Source organism: Penicillium brevicompactum, assembly GCF_028827555.1.
Source record: "Penicillium brevicompactum strain IBT 35665 chromosome Unknown utg000001l_segment0_segment0, whole genome shotgun sequence".
Classification (NCBI taxonomy): Eukaryota; Fungi; Ascomycota; class Eurotiomycetes; order Eurotiales; family Aspergillaceae; genus Penicillium; species Penicillium brevicompactum.
Window position 1 is genome coordinate 2,270,839 of NW_026623203.1, and position 22,161 is coordinate 2,292,999.

Genomic DNA, 22,161 nt, shown 5'->3' on the forward strand with positions numbered 1-22,161 from the left:
CACATAAGCGAATTGTTTTCAGAAGGGATTGGCGTTAGAAGCTCAACGGAAATGCCCAGGTGTTCAAAGGGTGGAAGCGGGGACAGACCGCCAGTTATGGGTCCAAGGGTATGGGGCCAAGTACTTGGGAAAATGGATGCCTATCTCTGGATTATTCCAAGGTTGTGTTTGCTAAATAATTACAACTTGATTATTCCAATGCGTCACAGTCTTTGCACAAAAACTGGATGCGAACCATATGCAGTACCCCGCAGTACCGCAGTACCGCAATATGCCCGGTGAGAACGACCTTGGCTATGGACAGAGTGGATGGGGAGTGAAACGGAAAGCGGTTTCATGATCTGATCTAATCCTGTCGTCGATTGGTTCTGCCCCAGACTTCTTCGGCATTGACTTTGCCTTTGGTTTCTGGCACGTATCGGTAGATGAAGCCACCAAAGAGCCCGGCCATGCCCGCAAACACCCAGTAAACCTTGCCGCGACCCCCAAGGGCATCATTGAGAATGGGGAAAAATTGTGCGACCACAAACGTCGCCGCCCAATTGGCTCCCAAGGCCCAGCTTTGTACAGCACCCACGGCCTCGGGTCCAACGAGCTCCGAAGCAAGGATGAAAGGAACAGGTCCTAGCCCGACCGCGAAGCTGGCCACGAACAGCAAAGCGGCACATGCGGTGAGAATTTTGCCGCTTGTGTAAATACTGATCGCGAGAAGAATGGAGCTGCAGCCCATACCACTAACGCTCAGCATGAGACATGTCTTCCGACCGATGCGATCGGGGAGCGGGGAACACAATAGCGTGATCACGAGATTGATGACTGAGATAGCCACGGTAAGCAGGGCAGCGGTCGTAGGAAGAATGCTCTGTAGCAAAGACACGCTGTACATGACAATGCTGTTCATCCCGGTGAACTGCTGAGCGACCATCACTCCAACCACAGCAATGAGAGCCGGGCGGTAATAAGAGTCCAAAACAACTTGCATAAAGGTGACTGCGGGCTTGCTGGGCGTGCTGTCATCCGACGGGGCGAGCAAAGATTCTTCCTCGCCAGACGCGGCCGAGACATTCCAGCTCGCAACTTCTACATCGATGTCGAAATTTGGACCACGAATCCGCTGAAGCACCCGACGCGCCTGGCCGAGCTTATTACGTTCTGCAAGCCACGAAGGACTCTCGGGCACCAAGAACAGCCCTCCCAACTCGAGGGCCCCAATCACTCCCGCCACAGCGAGGATCAATCGCCAGAGATTCGCATCGCTCCAGAAATATCCCAATGTTTGGGACAACAGGATTCCCACATTGGTCATGACCTGTGTAAAAGCACCGAAGAAGCCGCGAGCATTGGGAGGAGCGACTTCAGAAACATAGATTGGACCCACGACTATTGCAGCCCCAGATCCGATCCCTGAAAGGAACCTACCTAGAATGAGAAGGGGTATGTTGGGAGATAGCGTCTCTGCCACGGGCCCTAGGATGAAAAACACCGTTGTCGCTCGTAGTGCCAGCAGACGTCCGTATCTTGTTGCGATGGGCCCTGCCGTCAGAGCTCCCAGCAAACCACCAAGTGTGTAGATCGAGGAGACAAGGCCAAACTGGGATGGGCTCATCGGAAGACATTGTGGGAGACCATGAAAATTGATTTCTGAGGAGTGAACACCTTTGCTCTTGCACGTAATGACTGCTTGGGGAGCATTGAGCTCTGCCTATTCTTGGTGTTAGTACTTGCCAAGTGCCGAATGGAGTGACTGTCCTACCAGATGGTAGCCAAATTGCAATGGGCCTAGCGTTACAATGAACACCAGATAGACCAGGTAAGCCGTTACTTTTTGGTTTGGCATAGTCATGTCGAAAGTGTTCACGGGGAGAGATGACGTTGAGCCGCGGAGTTAAGATAAGAGGTACCGTTCAAGTATGAAGGGCAACAAAGGACATACCGACCCGGATACTTCACTCACGGTCGCATCTAATACTGGTCTGAGTCAAATTCAGGTAGCCGTCCAGGGTTTCCTTAAAAATCACTCTCAGATACACCAACTTCGAAATGACAGCCCCGTCGCATCGGAGCTATCGAAGGGGCCCCGTGATCTGACTAAGCGCTGTTGACTCGACCCCCGGGGCCTCATCCTGGGCTGAGAAGGACACTCGGACATTCGGGCAATTTAATCATCTATTAGAATTTCAAGACACTGTCGTATTGCTCAAACAACCGGTGCTTTATCAATGGGAATAATCGCCCAATGAGTCTGACCAATCCGCCCTCTTCCGGTTCCCTTTCACGAACCAGAGTTGGGAACTTGAAACGGGGTCTCCAGGCTACTGTCGATGGTAATTATATGATCCTCTGCAAGTCCGTCTGAGCTTCACACCTTTTTGTCCTTATCATGTTTGGCAAAGGTTTTCCCCTCCTCAATTCGGTGGGGTCTTATTCTCGTGGTAACTTTTTCCCTGTGCTGTTGTCGAGGCTGTTCATTCACAATTCGGTCGCATGGATGTCGTTTTGTTCTATTGATCATGGGCTTTTTTTTCTCTCTTGTGCAGTGCATGTGCTAACTAAGATATGGCAGAGGCGATTGACTCGAGAAGACCTGGCGGGTACACCAGCAAGGTTCGGGTCCGAGATCGATATCACATCGTTGGTTTTATCAGCAGTGGTACCTATGGTCGAGTCTACAAGGCCGTTGGCAAAAACGGCAAAAAAGGCGAATTCGCCATCAAAAAGTAACCTCTTCTTCCATGCCGATGGTCGATGCCTTTCTGACCTTGTCCAGATTCAAGCCCGACAAGGAAGGCGAGACAATCCAATACACGGGTCTATCGCAATCCGCCATCCGAGAAATGGCACTATGCACAGAGCTTTCTCATGCCAATGTTGTACAGCTAGAAGAAATCATCCTCGAGGATAAATGCATCTTCATGGTCTTCGAATACACGGAACACGACCTTCTCCAAATCATTCATCACCACACTCAGCCCCAGCGCCACGCCATCCCAGCCCCAATGGTGCGTTCTATCCTCTTCCAGCTTTTGAACGGTCTTCTCTATCTGCACACGAACTGGGTTCTTCATCGTGATCTGAAGCCAGCCAATATCCTCGTCACTTCAAGTGGCGCAATCCGCATTGGGGACCTGGGTCTAGCGCGTCTTTTCTACAAACCCCTCAACTCTCTCTTCTCAGGCGACAAGGTCGTCGTCACAATCTGGTACCGAGCACCAGAACTACTCATGGGAAGCCGCCACTACACACCCGCTGTCGACATGTGGGCCGTAGGCTGCATCTTCGCCGAACTCCTATCCCTTCGACCGATCTTCAAAGGCGAAGAAGCGAAGATGGATAGCAAGAAAACAGTGCCTTTCCAGCGAAACCAAATGATGAAAATCGTTGAGATCCTGGGCATGCCCACTAAGGAAAATTGGCCCGGGTTGACCTCCATGCCGGAGTACTCTTCGCTTCAGTCTGTGGTGATGCACCGACAGCCTACGCATTTCCATCGCGGCTCAAATTTGGAAGGCTGGTATCAAAGCTGCTTGAAGAATGGTGGATATTCATCGACATCAGTAGCGGGTACGCCCGGGGCAGACGGTTTCAATCTCTTGTCGCGGATGCTGGACTATGATCCTACGAGACGAATCACTGCTGAGCAGGCTCTTGAACATCCGTACTTCACGAACGGAGGACCCATAAGTGGCAATTGCTTTGAGGGTATCGATGATCCATACCCACATCGTCGCGTCACGCAGGAGGACAATGATATTCGATCCGGGAGTCTTCCGGGCACAAAACGGAGTGGTTTGCCAGATGACTCGTTGATGAGGGCTTCGAAACGACTTAAGGAGTGATGACTTTTTGTTTTTGATTTCCTTGACGGTTATTTTGTGCATGGTTGGATCAATTTTTGCGTTCTGAAGGCCGATACCCAGATTATTCCAGTTCATAGTTAGATTGTCGATTGATTGATGTTATTGACCTCGGGCATTGCAAGGTATGAATCATATGAGCACATGTAGGTAGAAGGCTTGCGGCACTACCTAGAGCACGCAAGTATTGTTTGTGCCCAAGAGAGTAATATCAAATTTTCGTTTCATAAAAATGGTCTCATTACCAACACGCCAGTTCCAATTTATTTCCCAAATTCCTTCCCATCTCCTAACCTTAAGCTGTTGTACATGTCCACTCAATTACCGTCCATAGAAATCATACAAACATACAAACAACAGAGAAAAATAGGGGATCAGTATCCTAGAAGTCATCAGTGTCGGTTCTCTAAGCCCGGTGAGAAGTTATCGCATACCACTTTGTTCATGTGGATTGCTTCCATCCTTGTCATTGGTATTGTCGGAGGCTTGATTGGCGGCATCTTGAATCCCTTGGTCGTCGCCACGAAGCTTTTCGAAGATACCCTTGATATCCTCCGCACTGACTGCTTGTCCACTTTCAGCGAACGGCTTCAAGAAAGCCTTCAGGTTGTCGCGGAGGTGGTTGTACGCCATTGCACCCTCGATAGCACGGACACGGTCCACGCCATTGAGCGCTGCTTCGCCGCGATCGTATATGCTGCCTGTTCCAGCACTGGCGGCACCATCAGCGTCGCCATCCTCAGAGACTGGGGGCTCGTATGTCTCTTCTGCTTCGCGGAGCTGGGGGTGGGGAACCAAGTAAGGGAAGCAGTCTGCGCAACGGCATAGATGGTTGTGGAAGTCCTCTGTAGCGAAAAGAGATAATGATTCCGTTGGTGTAGGTTTGGGGAGTGCTGTGTGCTTTGGGGCGGAAGGAGTGACTGTGCTGGCTGTTTCTTTAGGTTGGGTTTCCAGCGTTGTAGGCTTTGATTGTGTTTCCTCGGTGTTGTCGTCTTTTGATCGCTTTGGGGCGGGTGCGGTCTCGGTAGGCTCCTCGTCATCTGCTTTGCGCTTTTTTGAGGGTTCCTCCGCTATTTTGTGATCCTCGGCCTTACTTTGATCGGCTTTGCTTTCCTCGGTGTTGATCTCCCCGGCCTTATTTTCATCTTTCACTAAATCCTCTGGCTTAGGCTCATCGGTGTCCTTGACGTGGGTCCCGTTGACTGCCTTCTGCAATCCACCATTCTTCATTACCGGGGGCAGGAATCCCGGTGATCCCGCGTACTGCTTGATCCAAGGGTTTGAATCAACGCACTTATAGCAGATCAGATGTTGGAAGTCATCCTCTGCGGGGAACCCAGGTGGAAGCGGGGTTTCCTCATCTGCATCATCTTCAGCGGCATCACCTCCAAGTCCCTGGTCTTTGGGGCCAGATTTGTTCCAATCCCTTGACAAGCCAATCAAGCATTCGGGATGCCACCAGTCTTCACCACATCCACCCGTCTCAACTGTTCCAAGTCCAAGGCACTGGAACATGGTTCCCTTCTCTGAAAACGCATCATACTGCTCGCCGCAGCCGCAGAACTTGTTCCGGAAGTTCTGGCTGTATGTGTTACCCGGCGCAGCTTCTTGAGAGTGAGCACCCTTCTTTCCGGTTGCTGGGTCATCGCGCAGTGTGCAGCAGGATGAAGAGGGCATACGAGTTGTTCCGCAATCGCAGACAAAGTTGCGCTTGTAGAACAGCTCTACCAGGGTATGCTCCCCGTGGCACGAGATTGAACACGAATAGCAGACGGCGGCAGCAGTATATTGCTCATTGGGATTCGTGGGTGGTGGATTGCAGGTGATGCACGCGAAGAGGGTTTGGCGCAACGGTCCGAGTGCATATGTGCAGGAATCGAAAGACTGGTCTGATTAGCTCGGTCGGTACACATCGCGCATCTGGGAACCAGCATCACTCACATATGGCAAGGCCTCGCGCGCATCTGCCTCTAGTTGGAGCTGGGAGTCGATGAACCTGTCGCGATTAGCTTAGCTCCTAGGTGGGCATTGGGGCCACTCCGTACTCTTTGGCAGTCTGGGAATTGTGTGAGCTAAAGCTTGCGCGGCGCCCCTCAATCTGGTCGGGCTTAGAGGCATCCATTCTTTCTGTTTGTGTCGCTTGATGAAGGCTGGTTCGTTGTCTTGGGGTGGCAAGGGAAGAAGGACGCGCCGGTCAACAACTTTAATTGCCGGCAGAATAAATTCCCCACAGAAATGAAGATCCACTCCGCGATTCAAACTACTACAACGTCTGATTGTGAGATGGCTTTGCTTTCTAAAGCATCTTTTGATTTCAAAAAGCTGATGGGTTTTAACCCATCTTTCAATCCCTTTGGATCACTGATCCATCTTGTGTCTGGTCATCAAAGTTGTTGCAGTACTCCAATCTCATTCAACAACGGACCTAACGCGTCTCTAGCTAGACCTTTGATACTATCATACACTGACCCAGATCCTAGTTTCCGCTCATGTTTCTTTTTTGCACAGATATGCAAATTGACACCGGTAATCATATCAACAAGCCCGAGAATTCGGTAGAAAACACATATTTCCATTCGCGAAAGGAGCTTGCCTCTGTAAAAAGAAAGAAAGAAAGGAATTTCCATAATGCTCTTTCTCTTGTGGCACAATAGAGCACTTGCCCATCCCCTACTCTCCTCGCCTTCCAACCCAACCCTGCACTCAAGACTTTTGAAGTGACTCCCACTCCGCTCTGACTATTCCAGGCAACTCATCATCTAGACTTGGTCCGGCTGGTGTCCAATGCAATAGCCTCCGCGCACGTATAGCGCGGGAACGCACATTCAGCCCCCAACTAGCAGCTTCATAGCCCGCCTGTCTCTTTGCTTCTTCAAATTCAAGCTGCTCAGTAGCAATATCGGTAAGGTAGCCTTCCGCTACTGCTATATTGGCGATTGAACGCGCCACGTCGCTCCAGCTATGTTCACCATTCTCCGCAAGGTAGTACGCCTCGGGGCCCCAGAGGCTCTTTTCTTTTGCCAATGCGGCGTCGAATAAGCGCAAAATTAGGTCTGTCACGTCGTGAATGTGAACATGACATCCACGCGATTCGCCATCTCCTATGTAAGGAGCTTTCTTGCGTGACAAGGTCGTCCTTGCGAGCTCATAGACTTGTCTGCTGCGTTTTGAACAGGGCCCTCGGCCAACGCCTGTATCAACAAACATAAGCTTTTATTCCTTTGCTCAAATTGAACAAAACGATCCGATATCTTACCATAAACGGTGGTTGGTGACACGATAGCTGCATGCAAAACATCTGGATGGCTGGCAGTGGCTTCGAAAACAATCTTATCAACGTTCCGGTGAAAGGCATGGTCAGGAATGCTGATGATCTCCTGGATGCCATCCCAGTCATCGAAGACCTTGTCTCCAACCAGTCCGTATCTCTTCTCGTCCTCATCCAGATAGCTGAAAATCCCGGCTCCGCTGGTATGTATCCAATAAGCTGGTCGTTCAGGTGTGTGTCCTTGAATAGCACCAGCGGCTATTGCCCTAGCAGCAGTGGGATGGTCTGCTGCGTCTGCTGTATCTGTTTTGCTCTGTTAGCCAGCTTCCGGGCTGCGGTGTCTAGTACGGGAGCAGCTCACGGAGGATGATATCAGCTTGAGCACTTTCTTCTTGTAGTAAGGCTGCATCATTAAGATCTCCGCTCACTATCTGAACGGCTGGCTGTTGCTCTTTTATAAGCTTCCCCTTCTGCTCGTCACGAGTTAGCACCCTGAATATTATCCCGGGGTACTTTGGTTCGAGCTGTGACAGAACATCCCCACCAATGTAGCCCGTTGCACCTGTTCTCAAGAAGAGGATATCAGCATGGATATATTATGTCTTGGGATAATATCATCACTTACATGAACACTCTTGCCATACTTTCAAATTTTTCCAAGTAGGTTCGATATCTGAATAGAAGAAGCTAGGGAGAACGAACACTATTTATGGCAAGTGGCCCCATCTACTTGTATGACAGGAACTGCGGAAGATACATTCCGCCCACATAGAGACATCCAATCACAATTCAAACGTACGTTTAATGGAAACCACGTATTTACTTAGAACAAAGAATTGCAACTTAAATGATGTCATGTAGTGCATAGCTTGAGCTGTTCCAAATCAGGCCAATCAGTTGACTCATATCAAGAACTATGCTCTTTTCATACTGTAGGGATTTGAACCAGAATTTACATACGAATCTAGTTGAATGCAGAAACCTTTGTTGGAATTGTGAACGGTAGATCAAGCTAGCATTCAGTCAATCCATTCATCTTTACTTCTTCTCATTCCCTTCAGGATCATGCGCCTCCACTTCAATCTCAACGCGCATATCATCTTCGCCTAGCCGTTGAACACCAACACACGTATACAAAGGCTGATGGTTGGGCATCCACTTCTTGAAGTTCCGGCTCATAGCTTCGAGGGCTTCCCCGTTGATGGGAACATGGTAAGATCGTACTTTGTACACTTGCGACCAACCCTTTCCGCCAGCGGTCTTCAATGCGAGATCCACATTTGCAAAAGCCTGGTCGATCTGGGCATTGATTTCTCTGGGGATTGAGTTTATACCTTGTTCAGGGAACCATCCACCTTCAATTGGTCAGCCATCATCTTCCAATGTTTCACCTTTGTTCCAATGGTCTTCCGTGAAGTTCTCCAACCTACCTTGCCCAGAACATTCAATTCTGTCTCCAATTCGAACAGCTTGACTGTAATGATAGTCTCTCCGGTTGGTTTCTCCGACTCCAGGGTAGTTGTAGTATGTGAGATGCGACATATTGGGAGTAAAAGCTTGGCTGGTATTCGGGAGTGAAAAGGAAACAAATCTCGTTCCTTGTGAGGAGATGTTATTGGGTTTAGAATGGAATCTGACACCTGGGCAATGTTGGATTTCGTTTTTATAGGCTTCGTGGTCGTTTCGTCATGGCTCCGGAATATAAATTCCTATAGGAAAATCACACCCCGCCCAGGTGGGCACTTGAGATCACCTGTATACCCACCTTTTACCAAATACATGAACTGGTCGCCACCATAAAGCTCACGATTGAAACAAAGGAGATTCCAAGGTTCCAAGGTTAGTCATGTTCCTGAGGTCAATTAGGGTCACTATGGCCATCGTCACCAGAACCAGAACCTTGGGTCGGAAAAAAGGAAACCACGCCATACTTTCAAGGTTATGGGCCAACAACCCTACTTCTTCCTACAGAGTATTCATGTCCCTGAGCCTCATTGTGATATGGTTCATCTGACATATAACCCATATGGATTTACCAAGCCTCGGGCTTTCGCTTTCGACATTGTTGTCGTTCTTCTCTCTGATGTTAAGATGGCCCTGAGCTACATGCTAAAATTAGGTATAGTAAAAGCAATCACTGTTCCATTGAAAAAACTTCATGCTAGACATTGATTCATGAACGTTAGAAGTACGAAGTAGATATGAAAGTGAAAGCCAAGACCATTAGACGCCTTTCCCGATTGGGAGTTAATTGAAACGCGTCTCGACACGCGACGCGACTCGAAATGCACAACTGAACTTTGCCCCCTTCTCCCCTTCATTTCCCCAACAACCACCTGCCCACGTTACCTTCGGGGAAAATCAAGATACACTTATCATTATCGGTCTTGAATTTTTCACCCTTTGATAAAATTCGAAATTATCGTTGCCCACCATGGAGTATGTATCTTTTGGTTTGAATTTTCTGCACGCAAAATCTAACAGCATCGCAGCCCGCTTCGAGCCAGCGAGTCGGCCGCCAACCGTGGCCCAAGGGCCAACAACCGCAAGAGAGATAGAGAAGATGATGACATGGGCTCATCACCAGCCCCATTGCCTCCTTCCAGTCGTATGTTTATGTCTTTTTCTCCGAGAATTGGGTCGAGACTGACAGTCGTGCAGCTACCGCCTTGGGCTCGTCCCCTCCACCAATCCCCTTTGACATGGGTGATGAAGATGAGGAAGAGGACAGGGGGATGGTACAAGATATTGATGACATTGATGAATTGGCCGAAGACGAAGACGGCATTGATCTGTTCGGTGACAACTTCGAGCGTGACTACCGCGATGCGGCGCAAGATCGCTATGAAAATGAAGGATACATTGACGACGACGGAGACCACGAGGAGATTGATGCTGGCGCCCGTCGCCAGCTGGATGCTCGCTTGAACCAAAGAGACCGCGAGCTGGCACGTCGGCGCCGTATGCCTGCAGCATTTTTACAAGATGACGAAGATATTGACATGGACTTGTCCCGCCAACCTCGACGACGCAGACACCAATATGACGAAGATCCTCAAGATATTGATATGGGCGATGAGGGTGTGGAAGAATTGTCGCTTGAAGAGTTGGCGGATGTGAAGGCAGCCAACATCACAGACTGGGTCACCCTTCCTCAAGTGCTGCGCTCCATCTACCGTGAATTCAAGGCGTTCCTCACAGAGTTTATCGACCCAAGTGGCCAGTCTGTTTACGGTAACCGTATCAAGTTGCTGGGTGAGGTTAACTCAGCATCCCTCGAGGTGTCTTACGCCCATCTGAGCGAGACCAAGGCTGCTCTGTCATACTTCCTTGCCAACGAACCGACCGAAGTTTTGAAGGTCTTTGATCAGGTTGCGCTCGATGTTACTCTCTTCCACTACCCTCAGTACCACGACATCCACAACGAGATCCACGTCCGTATCACCGATGTGCCTATCATCTACACTCTGCGCCAGCTGCGCCAGTCACACCTCAACTGTTTAGTCCGTGTCGGTGGTGTCGTCACCCGCCGTACTGGTGTCTTCCCTCAGCTGAAGTACGTTATGTTCCTCTGCACGAAGTGTGGTATCACTCTTGGTCCTTTCCAGCAAGAAGCCAGCGCAGAGGTGAAGATCTCCTTCTGTCAGAACTGCCAGTCCCGTGGCCCCTTCACCATCAACTCCGAAAAGACAGTTTATCGCAACTACCAGAAGTTGACTCTGCAGGAGTCTCCCGGCTCAGTTCCCGCAGGCCGTTTGCCGCGTCAGCGTGAGGTAGTTCTGCTAGCCGATCTGATCGACACTGCCAAACCCGGTGATGAGATCGAGATCACCGGTATCTACCGTAACAGCTACGATGCTCAGCTCAACAACAAGAACGGCTTCCCCGTGTTCGCGACCGTCATCGAGGCCAATCATGTTGTCAAGGCTCATGATCAGATGGCTGGTTTCAACTTGACCGAAGATGATGAGCGCGAGATTCGGGCACTTTCTCGCGACCCCGATATCGTCGACAAGATTGTTCGCTCCATGGCCCCCAGTATCTACGGGCACCAGGACGTTAAGACTGCCGTTGCTCTTTCACTTTTCGGCGGTGTTAGCAAGCAGGCCCAAGGAAAGATGAACATTCGTGGTGACATCAACGTTCTCCTTCTTGGTGACCCGGGTACCGCCAAGTCCCAGGTGCTCAAGTATGTGGAGAAGACCGCACACCGAGCTGTCTTCGCTACCGGTCAGGGTGCTAGTGCTGTGGGTTTGACGGCCAGTGTTCGCCGTGATCCACTCACCAGCGAATGGACCTTGGAGGGTGGCGCTCTTGTGCTGGCTGATCGTGGTACCTGTCTCATTGACGAGTTTGACAAGATGAACGACCAGGATCGAACATCCATCCACGAAGCCATGGAGCAGCAGACCATTTCCATCTCCAAGGCCGGTATCGTCACGACGCTTCAAGCCCGTTGCGCCGTTGTGTCCGCTGCCAATCCCAAGGGTGGTCGCTATAACAGCTCCATCCCCTTCTCAGAGAATGTCGACTTGACAGACCCTATCTTGTCTCGTTTCGATATTCTCTGCGTGGTTCGTGATCTTGTTGATCCCGCCGAGGATGAACGCCTGGCCAACTTCGTCATTGAATCACACCACCGTGCTAACCCAGCCCGCCCTCTTCGGAACGAGCAGGGCCACTTGGTCGATGCCGATGGTCACCGCGTCGACGAAGAAGGATACCGCATCAACCCCTCTGGCCAGCGTCTTCCTCCTTCCCAAGAGGAAGTGGCTAGACGCGAAGCGGAGAAGCAGAGAGCCGAAGAAGAGAAGGAGGGTGAAATTCCCCAGGAGCTCTTGCGGAAGTACATCATGTACGCCCGCGAGCGATGCCACCCCAAGCTCTACCAGATTGACCAGGACAAGGTCGCCCGTCTCTTCGCAGACATGCGCCGCGAGTCCCTTGCCACTGGCGCCTACCCCATTACCGTGAGTTACCTCCCACACTCTATTGATAGCATCTACTAACCAGCCTCCAGGTTCGTCACCTCGAAGCCATCATGCGTATCGCCGAGTCTTTCTGCAAGATGCGCCTGTCGGAGTACTGTTCCGCACAGGACATTGACCGTGCCATTGCTGTCACTGTGGATTCCTTCATTGGCAGTCAAAAGGTCAGCTGCAAGAAGGCGCTGTCTCGTGCCTTTGCCAAGTACACCCTATCCAGACCCAAGCCTCAGTCGAAGCGTCGTGCCGGTATTCCCGTCTCAAATCCTCATATGCCGCGCGCTCAGTCGACTGTGCACTGAGAGGCTTGCATGGTTGTTTTCCTTTTTGTTTTGTCTTCTATACCATCTTTGCATTTTGTGTGTGGCGTTTATGCTAGGAAACCTTCCCAAGGCCATGATATGTTAATGAATGAAAATCAACGATTCTTGAATTTACTTTGAAATTGCACAACTAGTTTGTATACTCTGTACCGTATGAGTACCTAGGTAATAGTGTTGAAAACACTCGGGCCATCCATCTCGGAAGTATCAAGAAGATACAAATCTTGGAAGCAGGTTGTGTTTGCCCCTTGGTTGAACTCCTTGCTTCCGAACCTCGTACTCGGACTATGTTGGCGTTATCCCGTAGATGCAGTACGAGGTTCCGACCATAAGATTTAGCTCTTTAATTCACCGAAGATGAAAAAACTTCAATAGCGCGATATTAGATGCCCCACCCTGGCACGACGTCTGAGCTTTGACCTGACAGCCGGAGTATGTCCACTTAAACGGAGTACCAAGTAGGCAAGCAACACTCCGTAGGGTTGAGAACTTGAGACGACCCCCGAGGTTTGAGTCGGTACTTTTGCACCAGATTTAGATCTTCAGTCTTATCTATGCCCAGCCTCTCGTGCAATGACCTCATCGGCTGCATTCCAGACCAAGGAATGTTCGACTGAATCTCCATGCGCTGGGTCTATGGATCTGGAGATGCCCCGGTGTCATACATATGTCTAACGTCTAACGTCTAACGTCATAGCTTGATAGGTTCTATGCAACCTGTACGGACTATTTGCTGGATTTGTCAGAAAATGAGAAGATTCGGCAGTTGGAAATCTTGATCAGGTTGCATTCCGTACCATGTCCATTGGTTCGTGTTTCCTTTTCCGGTACCTCATTCAATGTAGCCCTACGTTCAGGAACCAGGGGAATTGGCTTTTTATGCTACTCCGGTGTATGGATGTGCGTAAGAGTACTCTCATGGAGCTGCCGGAAAAAGGCAATGACATCAAAGATGAAGAATGCCGTCATTCCGAGCACGGGACTATTGGGAATTTCGAGTTTCGCCTCAAATTTGCCTTGGTGAAGATGTAAAAGACTGTGCATTTAGCACCGAGGTTAGGATTTACCTATAACTACTCTGTATACCGAGTACTGCAGTGCATATCTCGGTAGTCTGTAGTCAATTCTAGTCAAACGTCTCAAGTTCGGATGGGTCTATTTTAGTACGTGGCTATCCCCTTAATCTGGGGTGGACAGACTGAAAAGCCGAACCAAAAAAGATATCACATTTAGGACGAACTTGAAACCGGTATCAAAGTACTCAGTAAACACTCAAATCTATGGCTCTTGAAATCTAGAGCACAAATAATGAGGAATGAGGGAGGAGAGATCGCCCAGGCACGAGTATTTCCAGTCGATCACTAATTTACGTACCCTCTTCGCCTCCCGTCTTCCCCTTGCCCCCCTCCTCTCTCACACTTCCTTTCCTTTTTTTTTTACTTTTGATATTGTGCTTCATAATACCTTTGAACTAAATTCTTTAGACTGGCTGTGTGTGTGTGTGTGTGTGTGTGTGTGAGCGATCGCTGCGTTGCTGTCAGCTGTCCCTATCCAGTGTTTCAGCAGCACCTCCTGCCACTCTAATCCGCATACGTGCGACACTTAACGCGACATCTCATTGAACACTCAATCTCTCTCTACCCACAGCGTTTCAAAATCCATTCATCCTTGACAATGAATGCCCCTCAAGCGCTTGGGTATGCACCTGGCGTCTCGCTCGCCCCGCAAGGTACGTAACGTTGTGCCCCCTGGTCCTGGAGGATTATCACAACCTCCTGAGTCTTAAGATGACCCGTTCCCCTGAATCTCTGTGGATTGTATGCTCTGTAGACTCTGACCGATTGGCAAACAGAATCCCAAGCCTCTCCAACCGCCGCCAGTTTTGGTTCAAACAACCCTTTCCGTAACCGTGCCCTCTCCCCCTCAGTCGCTGGATCGGTCTCTTCAAACACTCGCCCGGAACGACCTCGCTCGACAAACCCTTTCCTAGACGACAGCGAAGCGTTGTCTCCCCAGTCCGCCCCTGGAATGGCTTCCGGCGCTATGGTCTCTCCAACCGAGAAGACCGACATCTCAAGCCACACTCGTGAACTCTTTGTATGTCGGAGAAATGGAAAGATCAGGGGAGTAATTGTGCTAACCTTCTTACAGGAGAGCCTCTCTCTCAAACCCGCCCCTCAGACAAATCGCCGACCATCGGACGATCGAACTGCTGCGAGCCGCACTCGTCCCCCAAGGGAGCGCCCCTCCGAGCGATCGGCCACATCCAAGGGGAAGGACCCGCTCGACATCTTCGCTGACCCCCCATCCAAGTCCGCTAGCACTCGGGCGCCGCCTCGGCGACCGCGCCGCAACTCAGAATCTTCGGTGATGGACCGCGGATCCAAGTTGTTGGACGTCGATGACAGCGAGAAGCGCCGCAGGGAGCGACGGAACCGCGAGCGCGAGGGTCGCAGTAAAGATACTAAGGATGGGAAGTCGCGATCTGGCCGCAAGGACCGCCGACTGGATATCATTGATAAGTTGGATGTGACGAGCATCTACGGCACTGGAAGTAAGTATCGAGGAGTTCTTCTCTTGTACCTCATTATATGACATGCTAACTGGAATAGTGTTCCACCACGATGGTCCTTTCGATGCTTGCAACCCTCACCGTAACCGCCGCGGTGTCCGTACTGCGCCCATGCAGGCCTTCCCCAAGGGCTCTACCAACATGGCCCTTGGTGGAACCGGCCCCAACAACTCCAACATTGATCTGAACCTCTTCCACGGGCGCCAAGAGGAAGGACACAATGACTTCGCCACTGCCGCCCGCCGCAACGCCGATTCGGGCAACAGCTTCGATCCCACTGCTCGAGTGGACCCCATCCACGGTCCCCAGAGTATGGGACTGGGAACCAGCACCTTCCTCGACGGTGCTCCCGCCAGTCGATCCGCTATGGCCCGTCGCCAGAGCGAGAACGAGGGTTCTCTTGCGCCAAACGGGGGCCTTGCCCGTAAGAAGAGTCTGGCACAGCGATTACGTGGGCGAACCACCGGTCCTGGCCGTGTCACCTCCCCCGAATACTCCACACCCCCGCCAGCACTGGGCTCTAGCCACTCTGCATCCTCCCGCAACAATGAGCGAAACCCATACTTCCAAGACCAAGACTACGACGAAGAATGGGATAAAAAGGGCTCTAGCATCGAGGCCCGCATGGAGGGTGGTCGTCTCCGATCATCCAGCAGCCCGAAGCAAGCAACAGGTCTGGAGCGCAAGCCCACAAACGATCGCTACGAAGAGTCTAAGCTCAACCCCGGCGGTGGTGGTTTCCTAAACCGCATGAAGAGTTTGCGCAAACCCAAGCCGGAACGCCGCACCAGTGATTGAATCGTCCATGGCTAATATCCAATTCACATCACTGTTCCCTTCCACACACACCTCCCTCGAATGATGATTCGACGCGTAATACCCAGCATCGAGTGGTGCTCAATATGATATGGCGCTTATATGAGATAGACCGACGGCTTTCTCAGACCGCCATGGATAACGCCCTAGTCTAGGACTATGGCATGGATCTGGAGTTCGGGGTTTTCCCTTCTTGTACTTCTTTTCAGCCTTGCTTTCTGACTTGTATCTTTTACCAATCGCTATTTTCTTTTCATTAGGATAATCAAACTGTTGGTCTAAATGGACTTCATCTCTCTAGTACTCTGTAATACAACATATTCCAATCTAATAGTTTCATGTAGTCTGCATAGTGTGTGCGGCGCATTACGCACTGACCGCGTGCCCTACGCGCCATGCATATAGGTTGCATGAACTATGATATCAAGCCTGACCTGGCTCCACATGGAAGGCAGTGTCCGAAAATACTAGTAAGCGGGTGACACTCTGCTTGTTTCACCAACGAGAAACCTTGATATCTTATCCCAAGTTGTTCTGTCTGCCATGGTTTGTTGATCTTGTAGTACTGCGCACTATAGCGCCAACCCAAACCGAGGACTTCGCAAACCAACATTTCAAGGGATAGAAATTTTGTTTGATGCATAGTGCCTTGGGGGTATAACTGGGTCCCAACTGTGCACGCAGAGCTCTGGACGGCAGTTTGACACAGGCTGGTCTGAATGATTGGACTCCATCGTCGTTGAGCCATCTTTGATCATGAATACAGACCACTTGAGACTCCTCAGAAGCAAGTCAGCTTATGTCTTGGGTCTTTGCTTTGGGTCAGAGCTTCTGCCAGCCACTTAGTGACGATGTGTGGAAACTCTCCTTGTTGTCCACATCGAGGCCTATCTATTGGCCTCGAACGAAACTTGTCAGCTTTGGGGAAGTTGACATGGCCAAAGCACTGCCTGACTGGTCATCCTCAAGGGGTTTCTGTTACCTTGGGTAGCGACTTTGGAGTGAGGGGTGGTCCTGGAGGCTATCTGCTTTCGAGGCCTTGGTGGACTGTGTGGCTGGTCGTTGTTTTGAGGTAAAATATAGATAGATTGATTGGTGTTGCTGGGTTTGTTCATTTCAAGAGTCTTAGTAGGTCATGCATTCCAAGTTCGCTGTTCCCATGCGCTGTCACGATCCATGAATGGCTGTATGTGATTCCGGGGTGAAACCTTGGAAGGCTCCGTCAAATGTATAAAAGGGCTTGATTCCATGTTCGTAGCCTTGGAAGTTTATCTACCTATTCATCTTTTGCAATATATTTGTTTATACTTCATATAAAATGTCACTTCGCGTTCTCATCAAACGTGGCTTCGAAAAGCTCCAAGATGCCAAAAAGGAGATTGAAGAGAAAGAGCGACAAGAGAAGAAGGACCAAAAGAATTTGGAGAGGCGGGAGGCTAAGAGACTAGAAAAGGAAAGACAAGAGAGACGAGAGAGAAGGGAAGAGAGGAGACAGAAGAGAAGGGAGGGAAATGAGACATTGGAGAGACAGAGGCGAGAGGAAGATGAGAGACTTGAGAAGCAGAGACAAGAGGAGGACGAAAGGGTGAGAAGACAGAGACAAGAAGAAGATGAGGAATTGAAGAAAGAGAGCCAGGAAAGACGACAAAGAAGACGGGGGAATAAGGAGGAAAGGAGGGGAAAAAGTAGGCGGCAGGAGAGCGAGAGGTAAGAGAGGTAAACCGAGAAGGAAGAGGAGAGGGCCGAGGCCAATATGACCAGCGACAGGGAAAGCAGAACAAGCAGGAGAGCTCGAGCACATGGGCCAGCCAAGGAACAAAAAAGGAATCAAAAACACACAGAAAACAGGAGAAGGAAATCCCACGGTATACACAAACACAACACCACCAAGGACGGCAGCAAATTCAGGAAGAACAGAGAAAGTTTCCATTGGAAGCAGCGGCGCACTCGACGCAAAAGCACCAAACAGAACAGAATGAATGGGCGAAGAACACAGCAAAAAGAGCCAATAAAAAAACCAGCCCGCAAACGTCAAACTTATGAACTTCATCGAACCACGTATCGGAAATGGCCCGCCATTTTCGTTGCCCGGCTTAATACAGGAGCTCCAAATGAATATGAGGGAGATATGTGGATCTTCAAATCCAACAGAAATTCTTCATATATACACCTGCATCGCCGAAGCGAAGATGGAACTGTTACAACCCAAGCTCGCTTCATTCACACCGTGCCGCATAATCAGTATCCCGAAATTTGGGAACGTCTGTTGAATGAAATGTCTATGCCACGCTTAGATGCCTCGGAGAGAACATCTGAGCACAACTATGAATGTGCCTACACAGCGAGAGAAGAGGCATGGGCCAAGTTGGAGAGGCATGGGTGCATCAAGAGCGTGCGAAGGAACCAGGGGTGGGTTAGAAAGAAATGGCCTCGCCCCAACAAGCGCCCCAACAAGAAACCGGGGGAGAGCCGTGTGGCGAGGTGGTTGATGATGTATATTCTTTTTGGATGATATGTGTATGATCTTTTGGTTGCGCATGTTCGACTAGGTACGATCCGGCTAGGTACTCCAGATATCTGACAGGTCCACGGGTATTGAAACCAAAATTTGTCTCGAGGGATCTTTGAACATATTTCAGACCCTAAATCCCGGTACCAAGTCCACTATAGAGCTTGCTACCCAATGACCTGGGTCCACGGGTGTGCATGATTCTAAATGTAAAGGTGGTAGGCTGGGGGGGATGATATGCGCACTTCTATTGAAAATCACAGAGGCATTTGTATCAGGTAAATCGTGAGCTTGTAAAACAGGCCCAGATGTTTCTGGCGGATGGATTTTGGAGAGCCCTAAGTATCAAGTGAATTGGCGAAGCCTTCTGATTGTCATCGCAAAGCAAAGCTTAGTCCGCCACTGGAAGACCACGAGCATATCTTCGTCCAACCTTTATTGAATAAACGGCATCATGCCCTCATATTCGCTCGGAACGCCGTGCATAGGGCTCCAGCTAGCCGAAGTCTGTGTCAAGCCGCTGCAACAGAAGACGGTTGCAACTGTTCTGGCTGGCTTCAACCGGCAGGCCAACAATACCACAAAGAATGAACATGCTTGTGGGCATATTTGAACAGAAAACATACAATGATATTCCTGTTGCACCTCGGGGAGAGCTATATGAGAAGCTCGAGAATGGAAGGATGGCAATTTCAACACTCTACTAGATCGCCAGCCTTGTACATTATCATAAATCTCGCAAGTTCCCGACTAACGCCGACAGGAAAATAGCTTTGATAGAACGGAATGACTTGTGCCATTCCTGGCTGGAAAACTACCACCGCTTCATAAGAAGGGCTACCTCCTAAGATTACTTGCCTAGTACTTCCAGTAACACAGCGACACAGTGATCGCCACATGAGCCTTACACATCACAGGCAGGGCTGTTCTCGGCAAGGCAATTTTGTAGCAACTATTCCATGTCTTGCTTTGATGTTGTGTTCGGTGGGATAAATTCTCAGCAATTCATGACTTGCAAATGGTTATTATTCTCATTGTGTGTCACATGACTATATCAACCTCTTATAGCTCAGCTGGAAGAGCGTGGGACTGTAATTGATCAATTCACAGGTCTCCTGTGATCCCGAGGTCCGCGGTTCGATCCCGCGTGAGAGGATTTTTTTGCTTCTCCGTCTCTCAAAAGAGATAACTACAGGCACTAAGTCGTCATTCCCTGTGTCTTCCTAGGCTTACAGCTCCCGATTAGGGCTTGGATATCATCAAATGTACTGCTTGAGGGACCAAGGAGGTTCAAGGCCTGAGAGTTCAGAGTTTTGGGAGCTCTCTCCCGCCCGTCTCAAAAAGGTGCTCCGTACGGAGTAGCTTGTTCTCACTTCTGTCTTGATACCCTCACTGCTCTGAGGCCTAGCTCAAGAGCCCAGGAAAACAAATGAATGATGATATGCATTGAAAGCATGGAGATTGTTGTATCGAAAGCCCCACTTTATTCGCACACCACCTTCTTGCAACCTGAGGTAGTATGTCTGGAGACCGCTGCCCAGATCAGCCTCCTGGGAATCTGAGCTATGTAGGCGCAATAAGAGGGATAAATCATATCAAATATGTAGGAGCAGTACATATACTTCGTTTCGTGCTTGTAAGTTGATGGAACTGTGGTAACTAAACCTTGGAAGCCACCTGGGCAGCCACATGGCCTTAGTCATCAATTATGTACATATAAGCCCCGGGGCCCTGGGGCCAATCATCCAACCTGGAAAGCCCAGAGTGCTTGAAAAAAATGGGTGGTTCCTCTCAAATGACCCTTGGCGGGCCAAAAAAACGTCTACTGCATCATCAAGACAACAAAAATATCCTCTCACGCGGGATCGAACCGCGGACCTCGGGATCACAGGAGACCTGTGAATTGATCAATTACAGTCCCACGCTCTTCCAGCTGAGCTATAAGAGGTTGATATGATAGACAGTCAGATATGTGTCATTATGAGCAAATGCAGTCTAAAGGTATGGCCACGACAAAGTTAAACTTCTTGTTCAGTACTCCGTACTCCGTAAAGGGAGCAATGATAATATCCAGCTAAGCTCACATCAAAAAGCAGGAGTAATTACCATAAGAATCTCAGAGCGAGTAAAGCATACGAAGAAGTGATGAGTTATGGAGCTACAGGAGGGTACAGCAAGAAAAGGGAAGCACGTGCGGTTAAAGTGAGAGGCCCCGGGGCCGATGCCGTCTTACCCATTTGGGAAGTACGGAGTAGACATTGTTTTATTATTGCATCAAGAAGGCAGGGGCAGGGTTCTTGGTAGGGCAGCGACGACAGGTCATGGGGGAAAGCAAATCATGACGGTTTTGGGAGGTAGAGAGGCATGTACTTGTAGTCCATTCGTTACGCCATTGCTCCTTCGCCTTCCTTCTCCCCAGCTTAGAATCTGCGTGCAAAGTACTTGATCTCCATTGAACTGCCAGTGGCTTATACTGACCCTCCTACGTACCTCTCTCGACTAGCCCTGTAGGCATCAGAGCATCAGCCCAAGAGCACCCTTGACTTCAAGCTTCTACCTTTTAGTGCTCCCCCACGACCAAAAACATAGTAGTCATAATGAGACTTCCAAGGTTGGAACTCTTGCTTATTCCGCATGAAAATAAGGCTGGTTGGGAAAAACGGAAATCAAAAAGATATCCTCTCACGCGGGATCGAACCGCGGACCTCGGGATCACAGAAGGTCTGTGAAGTAACAATTACAGTCCCACGCTCTTCCAGCTGAGCTATAAGAGGAAGCGATGATGGCAGGTTGCTTATCTGCAATTAAGAGAGGAAAGACCCTGGTAATTTACAAAGACACAAATCTGCATGGTCTTTCCCAACTTGCTTTCTATGTACGGAGTGCAAATCAGAATAACTCAACCCAATCTCCAGAAGTCCAGCTAACTAAATACCATTGGGTTTAAGTGAATTTGACTTGTTTCACGCCTGACAAAACAAAAACTATACGGTCTTTTCCCTATAATAAGACACACTAAAGCTAAGGAAGGAAGGGGAGGAGAGCAGAGTCATACTCAGTGATGAGAGACCTCGGGGAAAAAGTGGGATGTGTCAGGACTTCGAGGTCTGTGCCTCAGGCGTCTATTGCTTCTTATGATTTCTGCCCATTTTACCTGTCAGATGCAATCCTAAGCAATCATAATAGTAAGTAACAAAAAGATTTTAATGAGGCAAAAAAAATATTGAAAGTCGCAAAAAAATCCTCTCACGCGGGATCGAACCGCGGACCTCGGGATCACAGAAGACCTGTGAATTGATCAATTACAGTCCCACGCTCTTCCAGCTGAGCTATAAGAGGGATTATGGAAACGGCCCATTTTTAGTGGTACATGACGCAGCTCTTGTCTTCAGTGCCACCCAACTTGACTTGCTTTTGTTCCTTCTGCCTCACGTCCCTTTTCCTCCTTAATGGTATATCACATTGATTTAAAATTTTTCATAGTCCGTCAAATACCCTTGCTACGATCAAGTCTCGGTGCACATGCTGAAAGCTGACCACCACGCCATGAGCATAAGACCATGATTCCAGGTAATCCATAGAGCAGACCCTAAAGAGGAAGCAGTCGCGCCGACGTCTGTTAGTGTGTAGATAGCAATGGGAAACTTGGCCGTAGTGGGGCAGAACTGACAGGTGTTTTAAGAAGCGTATGGGAAGCACCTGGGCAGTGGTCATATTGGGAAGTACGTATGAAAGTTGTGAGGTAGACCTACTAGGTATGACCTTCGTCATATGGGTTCGCGACGAGACAGATCCTACCTGGGTTGTCTAGTTCCATGGTCTTTTTTTTCTCTT

The 22,161-nt window shown here is 49.6% G+C and overlaps 8 protein-coding genes across 8 annotated transcripts; 4 read left to right on the forward strand and 4 right to left on the reverse strand.

Annotated features, from left to right (window-relative positions):
- Positions 1-346: 346 nt before the first annotated feature.
- Positions 347-1,843, reverse strand: N7506_000618 (putative MFS glucose transporter; the record flags this gene model as incomplete). Its single annotated transcript, XM_056949914.1, has 2 exons — positions 347-1,702; positions 1,754-1,843. The coding sequence occupies 2 exons, from the start codon at positions 1,841-1,843 to the stop codon at positions 347-349; spliced, it is 1,446 nt and encodes a 481-aa protein (XP_056815829.1).
- Positions 1,844-2,236: 393 nt separating this feature from the next.
- On the forward strand, positions 2,237-3,836 carry ssn3 (cyclin-dependent serine/threonine protein kinase SSN3; the record flags this gene model as incomplete). Its single annotated transcript, XM_056949915.1, has 3 exons — positions 2,237-2,324; positions 2,564-2,717; positions 2,768-3,836. 3 exons carry the CDS (start codon positions 2,237-2,239, stop codon positions 3,834-3,836), a joined length of 1,311 nt encoding a protein of 436 aa, XP_056815830.1.
- Positions 3,837-4,228: 392 nt separating this feature from the next.
- Positions 4,229-5,976, reverse strand: N7506_000620 (putative metaphase-anaphase transition protein (Mlo2); the record flags this gene model as incomplete). Its single annotated transcript, XM_056949916.1, has 4 exons — positions 4,229-4,236; positions 4,289-5,738; positions 5,796-5,850; positions 5,900-5,976. The coding sequence occupies 4 exons, from the start codon at positions 5,974-5,976 to the stop codon at positions 4,229-4,231; spliced, it is 1,590 nt and encodes a 529-aa protein (XP_056815831.1).
- Positions 5,977-6,557: 581 nt separating this feature from the next.
- Positions 6,558-7,764, reverse strand: N7506_000621 (NAD(P)-binding protein; the record flags this gene model as incomplete). Its single annotated transcript, XM_056949917.1, has 4 exons — positions 6,558-7,045; positions 7,111-7,425; positions 7,484-7,689; positions 7,748-7,764. 4 exons carry the CDS (start codon positions 7,762-7,764, stop codon positions 6,558-6,560), a joined length of 1,026 nt encoding a protein of 341 aa, XP_056815832.1.
- Positions 7,765-8,160: 396 nt separating this feature from the next.
- N7506_000622 (RidA family protein) lies at positions 8,161-8,664 on the reverse strand (the record flags this gene model as incomplete). Its single annotated transcript, XM_056949918.1, has 2 exons — positions 8,161-8,477; positions 8,553-8,664. 2 exons carry the CDS (start codon positions 8,662-8,664, stop codon positions 8,161-8,163), a joined length of 429 nt encoding a protein of 142 aa, XP_056815833.1.
- Positions 8,665-9,556: 892 nt separating this feature from the next.
- On the forward strand, positions 9,557-12,409 carry N7506_000623 (MCM DNA helicase complex subunit MCM2; the record flags this gene model as incomplete). The annotated part of the gene is made up of 4 exons (XM_056949919.1): positions 9,557-9,561; positions 9,615-9,730; positions 9,784-12,092; positions 12,143-12,409. 4 exons carry the CDS (start codon positions 9,557-9,559, stop codon positions 12,407-12,409), a joined length of 2,697 nt encoding a protein of 898 aa, XP_056815834.1.
- Positions 12,410-14,104: 1,695 nt separating this feature from the next.
- On the forward strand, positions 14,105-15,800 carry N7506_000624 (Pal1 family protein; the record flags this gene model as incomplete). The annotated part of the gene is made up of 4 exons (XM_056949920.1): positions 14,105-14,159; positions 14,283-14,527; positions 14,582-14,984; positions 15,043-15,800. The coding sequence occupies 4 exons, from the start codon at positions 14,105-14,107 to the stop codon at positions 15,798-15,800; spliced, it is 1,461 nt and encodes a 486-aa protein (XP_056815835.1).
- Positions 15,801-17,136: 1,336 nt separating this feature from the next.
- Positions 17,137-17,529, forward strand: N7506_000625 (uncharacterized protein; the record flags this gene model as incomplete). The annotated part of the gene is made up of 1 exon (XM_056949921.1): positions 17,137-17,529. The coding sequence occupies one exon, from the start codon at positions 17,137-17,139 to the stop codon at positions 17,527-17,529; it is 393 nt and encodes a 130-aa protein (XP_056815836.1).
- Between the last annotated feature and the right edge of the window lie 4,632 nt (positions 17,530-22,161).